The sequence below is a fragment of the Saccostrea echinata genome, unplaced genomic scaffold (assembly GCF_033153115.1).
Source record: "Saccostrea echinata isolate AGI-Se365-2 ecotype Australia unplaced genomic scaffold, CSIRO_AGI_Sech_v1 ptg000052l, whole genome shotgun sequence".
Classification (NCBI taxonomy): domain Eukaryota; kingdom Metazoa; phylum Mollusca; class Bivalvia; order Ostreida; family Ostreidae; genus Saccostrea; species Saccostrea echinata.
In genome coordinates, this window is record NW_026889801.1 from 11,553,421 (window position 1) to 11,570,371 (window position 16,951).

Here is a 16,951-nt window from a genome sequence, read left to right on the forward strand (position 1 = left end):
TCACGCATAGAATGCAAATTTCAAAACAGACTGAAACTTACCTGAAAGTGACCACGGAACCTTATATCATCGATTCTAGTTGCGAGTCAGCTATTTTACATGATTACATTTTCGACATAACAAAATGAATTAGACAAAAACAGTTGTCTCTCTTAAAAATTTAACTTCCGTAAGGGTAATTCAGTTATTTTGGGAGCGAAATGCTTCATACTTTTGTTTAATATCCTAAAACAAGAGAATTTTAACTTTTATTGCTGGTAATTAACTTCCGTAACGATATTTTCCCCGAAAATTTTATTTAAATTCGGATTCATGCGAGACTTCATGAATCATACTTTAGCGTTCTTTACTGAACACCAGAAACGAAAAATTGGTCAAATTCAGCTTTATTTCAAAAATAATAAGGCTTGAGCAAGCATTAACTTCCGTAACATTACCTTAAAATCAATGGTATCTTGAAATTGTTGTAAAAAGTTAACGATACCAGATTTGTGGACAATTCGTTGTTTTCAAGTTCACTGATAGGTCCTTTAGAGAATAATGATGTTCATTCTGCTATATGAAACAATTATTTTTTTCATGTTTTTTACTCTGAATTGGTCCATTTATCGTAGAATGGTTACATATCCATTTTTTTTAAAAAGCGTTTTAACAAAAAGCTAACATCAAGGAAAGAAAGCAACGTGCAAACCGAAATTTTACAATCTGAATACCGTAGTTCAATTGATGCAATTCATCCCTCTATCGGTTCTACATTCTTCTGAACAAGCCTTAACGTAAAAATGTAGAACAGCAATATATCATGGCATACACAGAGTGCTATTTTTGTATTCTGCTAGGTAACACACCTGCATTCTTTATGATTTGTCGGTGATTATCTTTGATTATTAGAGATGTAAGATGCACTTTATTTCTTTATTCTTACGTGCTACTCAATATCATTGTTTGTCACGAAGTGTTTTGTTTCTCAGAGCTGAAATGAGGGATTGGGGCATAAAAAGTATGCGAATAAAGAATTAACCCTCAAAACAAACAATCAAACAAACAAACACAAACTGCGATTTGATATGCATGACAACGTATGATAATGTCATAGGAGTTCTTGGAACCAGTTTTTGTAGCAAAATAATAGTATTCCAGAACGTCATAAGAAAATGTAGGTATAATATTGACAACCACAATTGGGGCTAAGCTTACCTTGTGCTTCTACTTTTCCCAATTACATGATATGGTTTAAGTCTTTTAATTACATACAGGTGATTCTTTGGATTACTGCATCTTTTCATAGCCGTCACCAGGTTTCTGGAAAGGAAGTTGCGGTGATGATCTTGGAGAGTTATCCACTTCCTCTAAGCCCATTTTTTAATTTTTTAAAATAAAAAGTTACAGTTTTGATGGCTTCTGCATAAAGGTCATTTTCAAATAATATATAAACAAAATCTTGCAAAATTACTTTAAACAGATGAATATGGAATATATCATAAAAATATTTTTTTTAATAGAAAAAAGGGGGTGCGATCGTACCCAACGCATCTCTCCTCCCGACGACCTTACTTTAAGACATTGATTGATAAAGTGTCAGAATGTATCGGCAACACCCGTTGATGCCTAATTGTGTTCACTTAAGCTCTGGGAAAGAAAATGACAATGCTGTGGGTGATAAATGTGAAGAAATATTACAAATGCAGGATGGATCATTTTTTCATAATATACTATAGGGTAGCCTTGAGAGTGCCTTTTTCAAGGAAAGTTCTCAACATTGATAAACAAAAATAACTTGTTTCTAAATGTCAGAAAAGTTGCATGAATTCGAAACAGATCCTTCTGGGATCAGTTATTTTGAATTTTTAGCACAATGGTAATGGTTCACATACATATAGTAAGTAATTAATCTATTACAAGAATTTCATCTAAATCGAAGACGAATTCCATTCTTACCGAATTTCATAAATCTTCCAAATCCTACAAAATTACTGAAAAAAGAGAAACGATCCTGATGATAAAAACGTCAACAAATAGAGTGTAAATTATATTAATGCTTTTGATATGTTACTCGATCCCACAATTATCAGATTTATCTGGCACACATTTCAGATTGATGACATCTTCGAGCCACCTTTAAGATATTTACAACGTCTTCACCAGGTAATCTGGACTCAAAGCGATGCAGTACGTGTAGAATTTATTGGGTAAAACGATCCATAATATCAGTGATAAAGAATGATGTTTATTGAAAAAAAGAAAGTGAAGACAATCATTGTTTACGATTGGCATTTTGTTTCAAATGCAACATCAGCGCATTTTAGTTTTAAGAAAGTTTTTTTCCCTTGTCATGTTCTGTTGAATTTAGCAGAGAAATTATCAGTTTGATTTCAGATGTTGATAACCACAATGTAGAAGCACACTTTCGTATGTTGTTGTCACGCATCACTTCCTTTCTTGCGTCATATATATTCCATGATAACAGTGAATTCTTCAATTGAATTCTACAGGTGGTGTCTAAAACATTAATTTAGATGGTAGGATTGCATTGTTGTATTGTGGACCTTTATGAATATTTACATTAACAAAGTGAAAATCGCCGTTTCCAAATAATTTTGCAAAATACACATGAACTATAGTAACAATTTGATTTCTTTTGTGGAGCAATTTACGATAAATAACACAAGGATAACAAATTAATACAGATGAATCAATTTTTTCAGCTGGTATACATACACTTTGTACCTTGTCTGTCCGTCCCCCTTTTAATTATTATTTTTTAAATAATTGTTGTTTACCTCAGCTATGGTTGCACTATTCATGGAATAATCTTCGAACGTCTAGCAAAGGTAATGAGAATCGGAAACATCTTGACTTAACTTTATATTCATTCATAGATGTCTGCTAGGATTCTACATCTAGTCGAGTTAAATGTAAAAAAAAAATACATTTAATTTTCTAAAGTTTAAAATTCTTAAATTATGAATATCATATACATGTATCTGTAACCAGCAAGCAGCTGTTTGTGGCAGCATATCCTTTGTAGTCTTATCTTAGTCTCTATCTTATAAAGTTATTGACCAAAATTCCTCAAGGGAATAGAACACGCATTTGTTACATATAGAAAAAAAAATTCCAATACACATTTTCAAGAGCTTACTCAGTAATAAGGAAAATGTAAGCCAAACGTTTTGTTTGAAAATAAAAAAAATGTTCTCTTTCATCTAAACCTAAGATCAGGAAAGATAACTTTTACATAAGAATACTATCGTTGTTTCTTGGAATGGGATGAATCGCATCGCGGAACTCGTATATCAAATGTTTTTGTGAGGATTTCTATAGATTCTACTGATTTTTTTTCTTCCTCAGTTACATGTACAGTTAAATTGAAATATTTCATAGGTATAAAAATGGCTGCGTAATTCAACGTTTACTAATATCAATAATATTTATGATTTTGCTATGATATTTACAAATTATATTTTGAGGATATTTGATAAAATGAGGGACTGAAATTGTTTATGAAATATACAAATTCAACTAAAAGGGAAATGATAGTTAGTTAAAGTTTTGGCTCTGGTGATTTTAATTTTTTTTTTTACACATTGTAACCACGTAATGTCTAAGTACGTATTCCTTCATTTTTTCTATATTTTGGCTACTATTTAAGGCAAAAAGGTGTAAACAGTAATTTGCCAGGACATGTTTTGTACCGATTTGTGAAAAGTGTATCCAGTAAACCCATTCAGATATTATTGTACATGGCTGGCGGCTTTGATTCTCAACGAAGGGTAACTCTTTGAGACGAAAATTAACTTATTCTGAAAGAAGAGTGACTTTCCGTATAAAATATAAAATTAGTAGACACTTCTCTTTCAAAACAATAATTCTGAAGAATCCTAATTTTAGCGCATTTTGAGAGCAGATTATAGTGTTTATGAAAATACAGTAAAAGCTCGTTATCTCTAAATTAATGGACTGAGATAAACTTCGAGAAATCGAGGGTAAAATACAAAATCACTTTGACATATTCATGGTATTTGAAATACTGGTGTTTGGGATACCGAAGTTCATCTGTATAAGTATAACCTATTCATGAAATATTGAAAGAAAGTTTGTTTTTCATCTAGATAAAAGAGTGTAAATTTCATGATTACATGTATAAGTATCGTATGGCTAAGCACAAGTCAGTCTTTATCAATCTGTTGTATAGCAAAGAAGACAACGTATTGTTTTATCCATAAACATGAAATCAACTGCATAGTGAGAAGAAACACTCTAAAAGGATCAGTGAGCCTAAGCTTGTAAAGTTTTGCCAATACTCAGTACTTGGTATGTTGATATTACGGTTTAAAATTTGAGGAGAATGCTTGTAATTCTAAGACTATCAAAAATTCCCCAACAGAAATAAAAATGAAATATATGGAGATAACGAACAGTATTCAAGCTCAAAAGTCCATTAAACATTACAAAATAGGTGCAGAGCAAATACGGACCTCCAGAACATTAGAGATGGAATCAGGTGCCATGGAGGAGTGAGCATCCCCTGCCGACCGGTCACACCCGCCGTGTGCTCCTTGTCATGATCGGGAAATAACGGAAAAATTCATCCGTCGACAATTCAGTGTGTAAATAATGGCCTAACAATTAGTATGAAAAACGTCAGTCAGCATTTAACTCAGTGATAAATTGTATTTGCAGACAAGGTCATTGTATCGACCATAGAACTTACGAACTGATGACTTTAAACGAGACTGCTGATATTCTTGTTTCATCAACTAATGCAAAATGTCACTTCGATGGATTAATGAAACATCAAGAAAAAAGGGTTTTTTAATTGGAATATCTAAAGATAGCTATCGTCTGATTTTTGTACTATTCCTGGATGGCGAAAGCGTAAGAAAATTTGGCCCTGAAGTTCAATTTTAAAAATTTAGCACTAAAAACAGCTTCCAAAAGAATTCCTTGAAAGATTTGGTACCCACACAATCCCTCTCCCCCCCCCCCCCCTACCACCACAAAAAAAAACCCTGCTCTTTCTGAAAGATATACTGATTGATAATTGCAAACTTCAGTCCTTAGTGTTCATACCGATGGAATGCAAAAGCTGCAAAAGGGGTAATGAAAGGTATATATTTTTGAAATATGAATCGAGGAAATGAATGAAAACAAAATATTCCACTGATCTTGCTGACGTCTGAGTAATACTGGTGTACATTTTGCATGTTGTTTTCAAGATCTGTTCAAGATCTATTGGGATAGGGAAATTCATGCACTAAAAGGCTACATGTATAGAATAATGTTTTAATATAAAAATATTTAAGAGTTCTTGTGACCAAGTACGTCCAACTTTTCATAATGCACAAATGATTTTATACGACTGTGTAGGCCTAAATGCTAAGGTGATGTTCAATCAAGTCTTTTAATTTATGTATTTAAATTCATGCCTATTTCTTTTATACTGATGGGATAGTGATCAACAGCGTTCACCAAAGATATATGTATTACTAATGTGAACAATTACTGTACAATATTTTTGAAATGCACAATTTAGGAGCAAAATTGATTTAAATCTCACCAAGTTATTTTACCAAACAGCATCTGTTTCATAGATCAACATGTATTTTTTAATATTGAAAAGTGATAAGAAGCAATATACATGTAGTAATTATATATGTGAAATGTTAATTTTGACTGGACTTCATATTAATTGAATGATCGTAGAGTAGAAAGCTGTAAAATTTCAGCTATTTATTGAGAATTTATATAACAGAAATGATAAAATTTATTTTATTCCTACCATGGTGAAGTTATATTCAGTGAATCAAATTAACTTTAAGAATCAAATGTGAATCGACAATACAATATAAAATTTAAAAAAAACAAACAAACAAACAAAAACAAGATATATTTATTGAAAACTATTATGCATCAACAACATATAAAACGAAACACCATAAAAAAAACTGTAAACACTTCAATCGGATTTCAAACACATGAAAGACAAGTAATCAAGTTGACACTTTTTCCCTTCCAAACGCACCAAATACTCTGTCAAAGAAGGTGCGGGAACGCCTCTTGAAATCTACAACCTCACGTGATAAGGTAAGAAATGCTTCGGTTACTGTGTCAACATCTTCAGAGGCGGAAACCTCCAGGAAAGGACATCCCATTTCATTGGCTAAGCGTTGTCCTATAGATTTAGAATTTCTTGTATGAACATAATATGTAGCACTGCCATGTTATATATAAAATTATAATTCGATACAATGACCTTGTTTGCAAATACAGTGAAAAGGGTGAAGATCATGAAAAGTAATTAATGTTAAAAATCCTCTCAACAATACAAATTGTGAAGAGGGCAATAATATGGACCCATGGAAACACAACATGTGGGATTAGGTGCCTAAGAGTAGTAAGCATCCCCTGTCGAACGATTACATCCCCCTTGAGCCCTCTTTACTGATCAGGTAAACGCTATAATCCGTAGTCAAAATTAGTATAAAACAATGGCCTAACAGTTCGTATAAACCATTCAATCAAAATACAACCCAACGATAATTTGCATTTGCAATCTGTTGTAAGGTCGAATGATGACTGAACTCTTTCATACAAAGTGTTAGGCCTTTTCATACTGAATTGTCTACAGATTTTCCCGTTTACCCAATTATGACAAGGGACAGACCGCAGGTGTGACTGATCGACAAAGGATGCTCCGCCTAGACATCTAATCACATCTCTAATGTTTTAAACTGTTCATAATTTATTTAATTCATTGTACTTTTTTGAGCATAATTACTGTTAGGTATTTTCATATTTCATGTCCTGAAAGTCTTCTTTAGTTAAAAAATCATACTATGTAATGCTTAGGACTGTTTGTATCTTACCCTCTTCTTGAGTGACTTTCCTCATATGAGCAAGGTCACATTTATTTCCTAAAAGTACCATTGGAATGCTTGCACCTTTTCTATTTTCGTCAATTCTTCTCCTAATTTCTTGTATCATATCAAATGAATCTCTGCTCACTACTGAGTACACGACCAGAACGCCATCTGCCCACCTTAATACGTCATCACGGGCCCCACAGTCATCATTCTGAAACACAACCACAATCAACGTCGTGCTTAGTCAATTAATTATCCCTGTTTAGCAATTAAGATTATTATTTCGTGGAGTTAGACTGAAAAATCAAAGTCAAAAGCATATTTTATTTTCCTTTCTTAATGCGGTGATGAAATTGATAGCATGTACCTAGAATGATACCCCTTCTCGCTACTGTAACATTATAAGTACAGTTTCATGCAAGGTACAAACAGAACAAATTATGATGAACTGGGTTTTTTTATGTTTAAACAATATGAACTGAATGTAAATTGGAGTAGAAATTCGGTAAACATACTCTTGAAACATCTGGCTCAGATTTAAATGGACAACCCAGTCAAGTTCTTGAAACATCTTAATCGCGTATAACAATGCAGATATGGATGAAGAGGAAGTTATGTGCATGTTCGATAACTGGCATATTTTTGCATTATGCACTGTAAGAAACAATCAAATGAGCCTGACAGATGTGTTTATAGATCATTTGCACTGAATGTACAAGCACAACTAGTTTTTCTACAATGTTTTCTCTATGGGAAAAAATTTTGAAGCTTACTATTTTTATTCCAGAATTGATTTTCTTAATTTTCAAAAGAAGTACAGCTTTGTTCATTCCGTTTAACTTGCGCTTTCTAAATACAATTTCGAAAGAAATTGGTTTTCCCTCTTTAACAGTCAGGGAGATTGGTAGAAACGAAATGTTTTTCATTCACATTATTTCATCAATAAAGGATAGGGTCAACATATGCTTTTAAAAAAAAATTATTCAAAAAAATCTTTAAAAAAAAAAAAAGCTTAAATACTTTAATGCTTATTGACCAGAAAGGTTTTAAGTTTTATGACATGTAAAAATTAAATAGAGAGAATAAGCTAAGAAGCTCTATCCTATACATGTATAATACATTAATTAAAAATGACTTTTACATACAGCCCAGATCGTACATTATATTTTTAGATACTTTACCAACCATGTAGTAATTATCCAAAATTTAAAAAGTTTAATTCATTATGTTCAAGATTTTTCATTACATGTATCTAGTTTGTAATCAAAATGTCAGCACATTTTTTATACCTCTGATACAGTATCCAGTACTTCGAATGTAATCGTATCCCCGTCTATAGTTGTAGTGTACTTATACTTGGACTCTGAAAAGAGATAATTACTATTATCAGTATAATAAACATCGGTTTACAATAATGTGATTTTTTGCTGTTATATATGATGTGTGTTTCTCTATCATATATCTCCAATGTTTTCTAAGGAAACGTGTGCTTTGTGGCATAACTGTAATTAGTTGCTGTGAAATCTCCCATAACATTCACCAAGCCTTGCATATTGTTTTGCAGCTTCTTTATGGCAAGGCAATACTAAACTGCAAGCGAAGTAAGAAGAAAGTTAGTTTCTTTTAATCTCATTATTTCTGCATAAATTCATTACTACGTTCGTGACTTATTTTCTTGCCTGGGTATGAATTTTCCGTCTTCGTGTATGACAAATTAATACGTTTGTCTTACGAGTATTTCACCTGAACTTTTTCACGTGAAATTCAAGGTTTAAAATGTTAAAGCAAAATTAAGAGCTTTTAAAAATAATGTCATCTGTACTGAAATGAAACAATTTACTTAATTTGAAAATCAGAAACTGTTCACGTGAAAATCATACAGGCAAATTGTCTGTTTAGTTGTCTACCAAATATCTTTTGCTACATACACAAAGTATCACCTAATCTGTAAATAACACATACACACACAGTCTTGTTTTATGTACTTTAAAGATGCACAAATGATGAATTGGTAACATTCAAACTTCATCAACTCGTCGGCAAACTAATTCTGCTGTGAAAATTTAGAAATGTCGAACAAATTTACAAAAAAATCTAACCCTGCATTCTACACTGAAACGATCAATTATACAGAAAATCAATACCCAAGCTCACTAAATATACAGATGCTCAGAATTTATACTTCCTCAACCATCTGTATTAAATAATAGATCGAAGAGGTTTCTCTAATTACTTAATCATGGCAACCCCGCATAACAGAATGCACCGCTTAAGTGCAGCCTATTCATTAAGTTCAAACACTTCATTAACTGACGATCATAGTGTGAAATAGCTATTAAGCAACACAAAGGCACTTTTCATCGACATATTTTGCTCCAAGTATTGCTTGTCAGTCAAGTTTGAATTCTCATTTCGAATAACGTAATCTATTGTCCATTTGAAAAAAAGCAAAAGTTGAAAATTGATATTCACCATTATATATGTTATTTGATCAATGATTGATGAAGCGAAGGAAACCCATAGACACACGTGTAGGAACAAAACTTTATGCCAAGGTAAACGATATAAATTTCTATCTAAATCATATCACTGTACTTTTAACAAATATCAGGCTTTGAATGTGTATCAGGTTGTTAATTGCACTTCATTGTAAACAAAGGTTTTAAAACCGTTCTATCAGTATTTTATACCCCCAACTAAAAGTAAGCGTAAGTATGTTCCATCCGTCCGTCCGCTACGCTTTTGGGATACTTATCTCTTATCCACAACTCTTTTTATACCTCTGAATAAATTTTAATAATGAGACTTTCAAATAATTTTTATTACATAGTGCCATTGTGCACCCCTGCATTACTTTTTGATCGGAAACATATTTCAGGTTTTCCCTACATGTAGCACACACTGTAACATTGATACTGCCATTCTTTCCACATCGAAGGTATCCATCTCTTATCCACAGCTACTACTGTACCACTGATTAAAATATAATGATACTTCCACATATATATATATTTTTTTTACATAGTGGCACTGTGCACCTCCTAATTTATTTTTAGATCGGACGCATATTTTGGGTTTTCCACTGCAAAATATGGACACTGCAATTCTTTTTATATCATCGGGAGAACCCATTTCTTATCCGCAAATCCTCCTTCACCAATGAATAAAATTTGATAATACTTTCACAGAATCTTTATTACATAGTGCCATTGTGCACCTCCTACTTTACATTTTATTTGGACAGATATTTGGGCTTTCCCATAGCAAAAAAAGGACTCTAATTGCCATTATACTCATATGGGAGCGATGGATTTCATTTCGTGAGCTCACTGCTTACAGTACCTCTAAGTTTTTTTTTAAAGGTCAACCACTCTGACAAAATATAAAAACATGATGGTCATATCCATCCATGCATACATCAAGAATTTCACGAAAACAGCAGAGGTATCTGTGAAGATAAGCATTACACCTATCTCCTGATGGGCATGAGGCAAGATAGGTATTTATCATTCTAATCAAGTTACAAGATGAGTGGAACCACACAAAAACATGAATGTGTTCGCTTACCAACTGTCTGGTCATACTCTCCAATAAACCTCTTTGTCAGGAACCTTACGGATAGTGCTACAAGTAAAAATATATGGATGTTATCATACTGAATAGATAGAAAACGTTACGCAAAGATATATATTTCAATATATTGAAAGCATTAAATATACCAAACTGTGGCTTTTCCATTTGCATTGACTGACCTCAGAAAACAGAATATACTATAATGGAATACTCAAGGTACCAGTACTTGACTCAAAGAAATCAGAGAGTATATCTTTACTTTTCTAGTAGCTCTTAATGAAACGACACATTCATCCATTGTAGAGTTAACGAAAGCAATGTCGGCCAAAGCAATCATTACCGTAATAGTTTTATATATACAGAATTAAACAAACATTTGAAGCAAACTGCATGTGTCCCTTCGGATTAGTATATCAAAAATTATTCACATTATAGAACAGTTTGTTGTGCTAAACACTGTTAACAACAATAAAAGAAACTAAACAACAAAAATCAACACTTTGGGATACAGAGCCTGATGATATAGTCGGATATCAGTTTTTCAGAGGTGTTTTACAATGTATAAATACCTAAAGAGTGTTTGATTTGCTGAAAGGTCCTTTGGTGGGATGCATGCGATATTTATATGAATTTTGATTTAATTAAGGAATAACTGTCTAATTTTTTGGATTCATGATGTGATCAATCGAGTGGCTTGCGTGATAATTTGCATAAACGCCGAAGGCGTTTATGCATAAAATTATCACGCAAGCCAATCGATTGATCATCGTCATGAATCCAAAAAATTTGACAGTTATTCCTTATATTTACATGCTCCTGATTCTGCAAATTCCCGTGCTAATAGCCCCGCTTCTGTCTCTATTTGTCCCGCCCCGCACGTGATTTTTTTTAACCGCGCCTATCGATGAACCAGTAGATTTATGTAGAAATAAAGTATTTTTACAATTTGTAATTTTATCTCAGACAAAGACATTGGAAATGTAAATATTTAAAGATAATGTTTAGAATCATCGATAAATGGCTTGACTTGCACTTGATTTATGAGCCCAATCTCCATGTATCTACCAAGCGTAACCTGAATATTTAAAGCTAACAACTTCAGTGAACAAGTCTTGTAAAATTCACTCCCTTTTTAACACGAACATAATTGGCAATTCTTTTTTCAGAAGACCCATTTTGGTCCTTGCTGTCATACTTATTACATGACCTTGAAGTTTTCAAATTAGAAATTAAATGATCACTTAGCTCTACATTTGTCGTATTCGATATCCTTATTCACTGATTGGAATTAATTGAAAGCTCGCATAGATTCAAGGTGTTACTCAAATTACATTTGATTTATATATGATTTTTTATGTCATTACTTTCATACATAGGCTATGAAATAGAAAGACAATTTTTTGGCATAATTGATATCCACATTAAAGACATTTATTTATATTATATGGTAGTGATGAGCACTTGAATTGATCTTGAACCTCGTGCCGGGGAAAAAGTTAACATTAGGACAAAGTTTCATGAAATTTTGAAAGTGTGTCTGTTTATTTCAGCTTTCGTACTCAATAATTGAGTTCTTCTTTTTTAAGGACGGGTTTGGTTTCATATGTACAGAAAAATGAAAATTTCATCACCAACATCTTGGGACCGAAGGGAAGAAAATTAAACTTTATTTATTACAGGAAAAAAAAAAAAAAAAAAAAAAAAAACTAACACGTGCTATCAAAGGACTACAGTGTAATGAACCGAAGGTTTCCGATGATAGAGAAGGCATCAAGCATTTTACGCCTCATTTGATAACAACTAAGACGAGTGTCCACATATTCTTTTCATTGGCAAATCTACAAATCTATGCATAAATATTGCTTTTATCTTATTACAATTTAGAATTATCATTTTCTGCTTTTACTACTGTTAGGAATAAAACGATATCATCTTCGTTTTCAAATCGGTTTTTGAAAAAATATATATCGGTGCCATGCGTTTTAATGGTTATTTTTATCTGTATGTAAAATTGCCCGTAATTTATTGATTAGAAAGACACCTCAAATTGATAAAATGATAATTTTATCTTATTACCTACACATTTTACGCATAGTAACCGAGATACATTTCTACAAATTGATTTCGTGCCAAACTATGATTGATACAAATATTACAAGAAAAATAATCTGTAATGCCTGTAGTTTGTATCAGAAGTAACAAAACGAAAAGGTTGAAAGATGTTAAATGCGATAAGTAGATAAGACCAAACTGATAGAACAAACGATATGTAGGCGTATAAACATACAATTTATGGTTTCTTCTTTCTTTGTTGCAGAAACTTAGAATCGTTAATCAACAGAAAATCAGACAGAAAGGATTGTAGCTTTTCCTGTTATAGACTAGATCAATGTTGATATTGATTTGGAATGAATTTGACAGAATTTTGGCAGACGACCACGTGGTCTGATTCTGACAAAAAGGCAGATGGTATATTGCTTAATATTTGGCCTCTTTATATCTTGTACAATACATTTGTGCGGTTTAATGCTTCGCACTATCTTGTACAATACATATGCATAGGGCATTCCGCGATTATCAATTATGACGTAATAGTCACAGACAGGGCAGATATAGCGTCATATCATTCGTAACTGCCAGGAAAAATTCTCTCATTTTTTCCGCATTGTTTATATCTTGCGTAAAAAATGAACGCTAGGTTTTTGATACTCCGTAGTTTGTTTTTGTTTGGTATGAATGTATTTGCATTTTGAAAAGCCGTCGATAGAAGGAAGAAAGAGAAATTATTTTCTTCCTGTTAAACAAATGATATAAAAAATATATCTACATTTCTACATATAACATATGCGTAAACATATCATATAACTGTTAATATGTGTCTCTTTTGTGAAATGGAGGGACGTGAAAAAATAATTTTAAACTCATGTTCATTTCTAACATTCTTTGCTATTTATCACTCACGTTGTTAGTTAAGACTTGTTTTAGTTAATCCCACGGTAATAACCTTTAATCATACATTGAATCTATACTGTAATTAAATGATTTATTTATTTATGTCTTTCATTCTCTTTCGTTTTTCTTTGCCCGTCTTCGAAATATTTTCCTCATTCCTGGGCCTTAAAGATCCTTTCCTTTGTTGTTTTTGATTAAACAAACATCTTGAATGAAGAACTTTTGCGCAGGAATAATCCCTCCTACATGATGTACTCTTCTGTGTAATGATACGAAGTGTGTTTTTGACTTTTCTTCTTATAGTTATATAAAAGAAAACAAATTATTACCAAAATTTTTATTTCTAATGCATTACATCATAGTAAAGCAACTTATAATTAAAAACGTGCTCCTTTGCAATAAAACTTCGTTACAGGGGTAATAGCATGGTATATGTATGTTTTCACAACGAGAGGATGTTTTCTGCTACTTGTACTTAAGCCTGTAATTAAGTGTACTAATAAAGTTTCAATTAAACAATAGGGAGCACAAGAGGTTAATTGATGACGTAAATATATCAAAAAGGAGGTCATTCTCATCAAAAGTGAACCGATTGGTTTAATTAAAATAATAATGAACATACGCCATGAAATCTCATTACAGAACTTTTCTCAGTTTTCACTAAATATCATCTGTATACCTTAACGAAGGATGAGTGTTAGTTAGTACGTTATGTAAAAAAAAAAAGAAAACCCTCAAATCTTAAGCTTACACAAGGCTTAGACAGAGAATTCTAGGAAACTATCCAGCTGTTCATTACTTTACAGTTAACATATGTTTCAACTGTTATCTTTTGACACGAGAGTGTCAGCAATATCATTATTGCAAATCTGCAATCTTGCAGAGTTTAAAAACTTTCTCATCCAACTATACACAAACAAGAACAATAATTCATAAAAATGATAAATGAAACAAAAAGTTTCTATTGTCATTAAACTTATATAATAAACGATATCATAAGATAAGTAAGAGGTTGTGAATTGATCTGCAAATATATGGGTTTCATCTTAATGGCATCGTTTTGATATATGTTTGAATATTGAAGCACAGATTATAGGGCACATATTAGTATTTTATTCAATACTGACAAATCTGCAAATCGTAGGTTTGCACATTTAATTTTGGAATGAAGGCAGAATAGAAATAATTATCTTCATTTCTGTTGGTAAAGTTACATTGATTATTTATAGAAGAAATGCATAGAAGATTTTTCAAATACTTACTTTCATTTCTTAAGAAAATCAAATTATAGATTCTGCTATGCAGACCGAATCTGTTAATCAAAACTTGCAGAGTTGATTTCTTTTTGATTGATACAATAAATTGTTAGTAAATAGGCAAAACAATGCATACTATCCAATAACGAAATTAACTTTAAGCAAATTTTCTAAACTAATAAATATTAAAGGATATAAAGAATAACTTTTCAAGTACCTTATTCTTTTAATATTTACAAAATTTCGCTATTCTTTATCTTAAAAACGAAGGGTAGATTGTGGTGTAAATAGCCGTTAAATGTTTCCAATACCATTTAGATTTTGACGATTAGTGGAATGCAGTTTTGTAAAATGTTCAAAGTAATTAAGATGTCTACAAAATGCTTTACTGGAACCTTACCACTTTTGCCGACACCATCTGTTCCAATGACCGCTACTTTTGTCTCGCCAAAGGACGACTTCTTCCGGCGTAGATACGGACGTAGAGTATTCCCAGAAACACTAGGTTCTGTCAAACCACTTCCGGGATTCATATTACGTCATTACTGATCATCACCTATTTATACAATATCACACAAATATTGTTCTTTGGGTTCAAACTGTATTTTTTGTTATTACTTTCTTTTCTTTGAATGGTTTTTCCCATGTATTCATGGTTATTATAATATGCACAATATGCTGTTTCACGATAACTGCAGTACTGCTCTTTTGCATGGCAAAATGATATAGTTTGGTGAAATCTGACGTAAAATATATTGTTCAATATACTTCATTTATTTATTTGTCAACAAAATCTTACCGAACGTTATTAATTTTCCTTGCAAAAGATATCGTGAAAGGCTAATTTTAAACATCCTAACTGCACAGTAATTAATTTTTTAAGTGTATTACGTAAATAAAAAGCAAATCATGCATAGAATAACCTATTTTTATTATCAAAACCAAAATTAAAGATTTTCTTCATTTCATACGTAATATTTTTACTTACTTGTATTAGATAAATGAATATTCCAAAAGTATTGGCTACATTAACTTTCTCGTATATCAACTAATACCTTCCGATCACCTTTAGTCAGCTCTCGCATAAAAACAAACCAAGTCGGACATATCTGCTAATTTCGAGTGAAAGCCCATCAGCACTGATCCTCTCATGAGATTCTCTTCGGCTATAAATAACGCCTGCGGTACATCTTCCATCTGCCAAAGACACAGAGGTACACAGGTAAACGTATCCTCTTCTTTTCCCCTCCTTGTTTACTGCTACCAAGCAACCACAGGGGGCAAGTTCCTTGTGTCTTGGATATTTCTTCCTTGGTTAAACGCTGTATCAGGGTACAAGATGTTGTTTGGGCTAATTCTTTGCCTCAATGGTGCTCACGATGGACAAATAAGATGTTCCATGTTTTTGTGTTGTTTCTAAGAATAAGGTTCATCATATAAAGCTTTTGAAAAATTATTGAATGCAGGTGCTGTCTTGATATGTTATGTTTAAAAATTATTTTGGAAGAAATATACGGAAAATTTTCAAGAGTATGTCTTTCCCTGCTGAGAGAGAGAGAGAGAGAGAGAGAGAGAGAGAGAGAGGAAAGATTCTATGCTGATTAAAAATATTTTAATTAGTAATTTCCGGAATTCCATTCATTCTGATAATGCTTCTATAATATTCCAGATCACACAGCCTCATACAATTACAGAAACAAGATTTTCCACTTACATCTACCGTAAATATTTGCTAAGCCTTGATGGGCCAAGACCTAACACATTTTATTCATAAATTGGCTCTAATGCTGTATAGAGATAAAACTGACAGATTGCTTCCGCATCCCGAGAAGATCAATATGAGGATAATATTTCAAAAATTCTGCAATTTTGAATATTGAATTTACATACAGTGTATCATACTTCTCTTAAAGTGTGCGTGATGTTGAAGCCATATCATTTGCATGTTCATTTGGCAACAACAGCATAACTTCACATTTAAATGATTTAAGACAAAGATACATATTTCTCTGCACACTTCTTGTTATGATATCAATTGAGTGTGTACTTAAAAGAAAACCATAAATATATATGTATTGTATAGTACTTCAATAAGTCTAGTAGAAAAGCGATATTTATGGAATAGCACGTTTTTATTCTATGACTTTCTAGTATATTTTTCTGCTTTTTTTTTCCATCGCTGATTTCATCGCTGATTTCTTTCGTATATACTTTGTTACTTTTAAAATTTGTGGTTTTACAAAACTTCTTTATTATGAAGAACTTTTAAACTAGTAACTAGTTTAGTTAAAAACTAACAACTAG

The 16,951-nt window shown here is 32.1% G+C and overlaps 1 protein-coding gene across 2 annotated transcripts; it reads right to left on the reverse strand.

Moving 5' to 3' along the window:
• Nucleotides 1-5,877: 5,877 nt before the first annotated feature.
• LOC133203929 (ras-related and estrogen-regulated growth inhibitor-like) lies at nt 5,878-15,888 on the reverse strand. 2 transcript variants are annotated; one of them, XM_061339725.1, is made up of 6 exons: nt 15,636-15,888; nt 15,048-15,203; nt 10,434-10,490; nt 8,156-8,229; nt 6,870-7,077; nt 5,878-6,175 (listed from the first exon to the last, which is right to left on the reverse strand). In XM_061339725.1, exons 2-6 carry the CDS (start codon nt 15,178-15,180, stop codon nt 5,994-5,996), a joined length of 654 nt encoding a protein of 217 aa, XP_061195709.1. In that variant the 5' UTR covers nt 15,181-15,203; nt 15,636-15,888; the 3' UTR covers nt 5,878-5,993. The 2 variants fall into 2 exon arrangements, with proteins under 2 accessions (XP_061195709.1, XP_061195710.1); XM_061339726.1 differs by having other exon boundaries at nt 15,743-15,876.
• Between the last annotated feature and the right edge of the window lie 1,063 nt (nt 15,889-16,951).

Bases quoted from the DNA above. Each gene is read 5' to 3' on its own strand.
- LOC133203929 (XM_061339725.1), bottom strand. From the start codon at position 15,180: ATGAATCCCGGAAGTGGTTTGACAGAACCTAGTGTTTCTGGGAATACT. The intron at 10,491-15,047 runs GTAAGGTTCCAG...TTTTACTTGTAG, and splicing joins AGATGGTGTCGGCAAAAGTG to CACTATCCGTAAGGTTCCTG. The intron at 7,078-8,155 runs GTATAAAAAATG...GTTGTGTTTCAG, and splicing joins TACTGGATACTGTATCAGAG to AATGATGACTGTGGGGCCCG.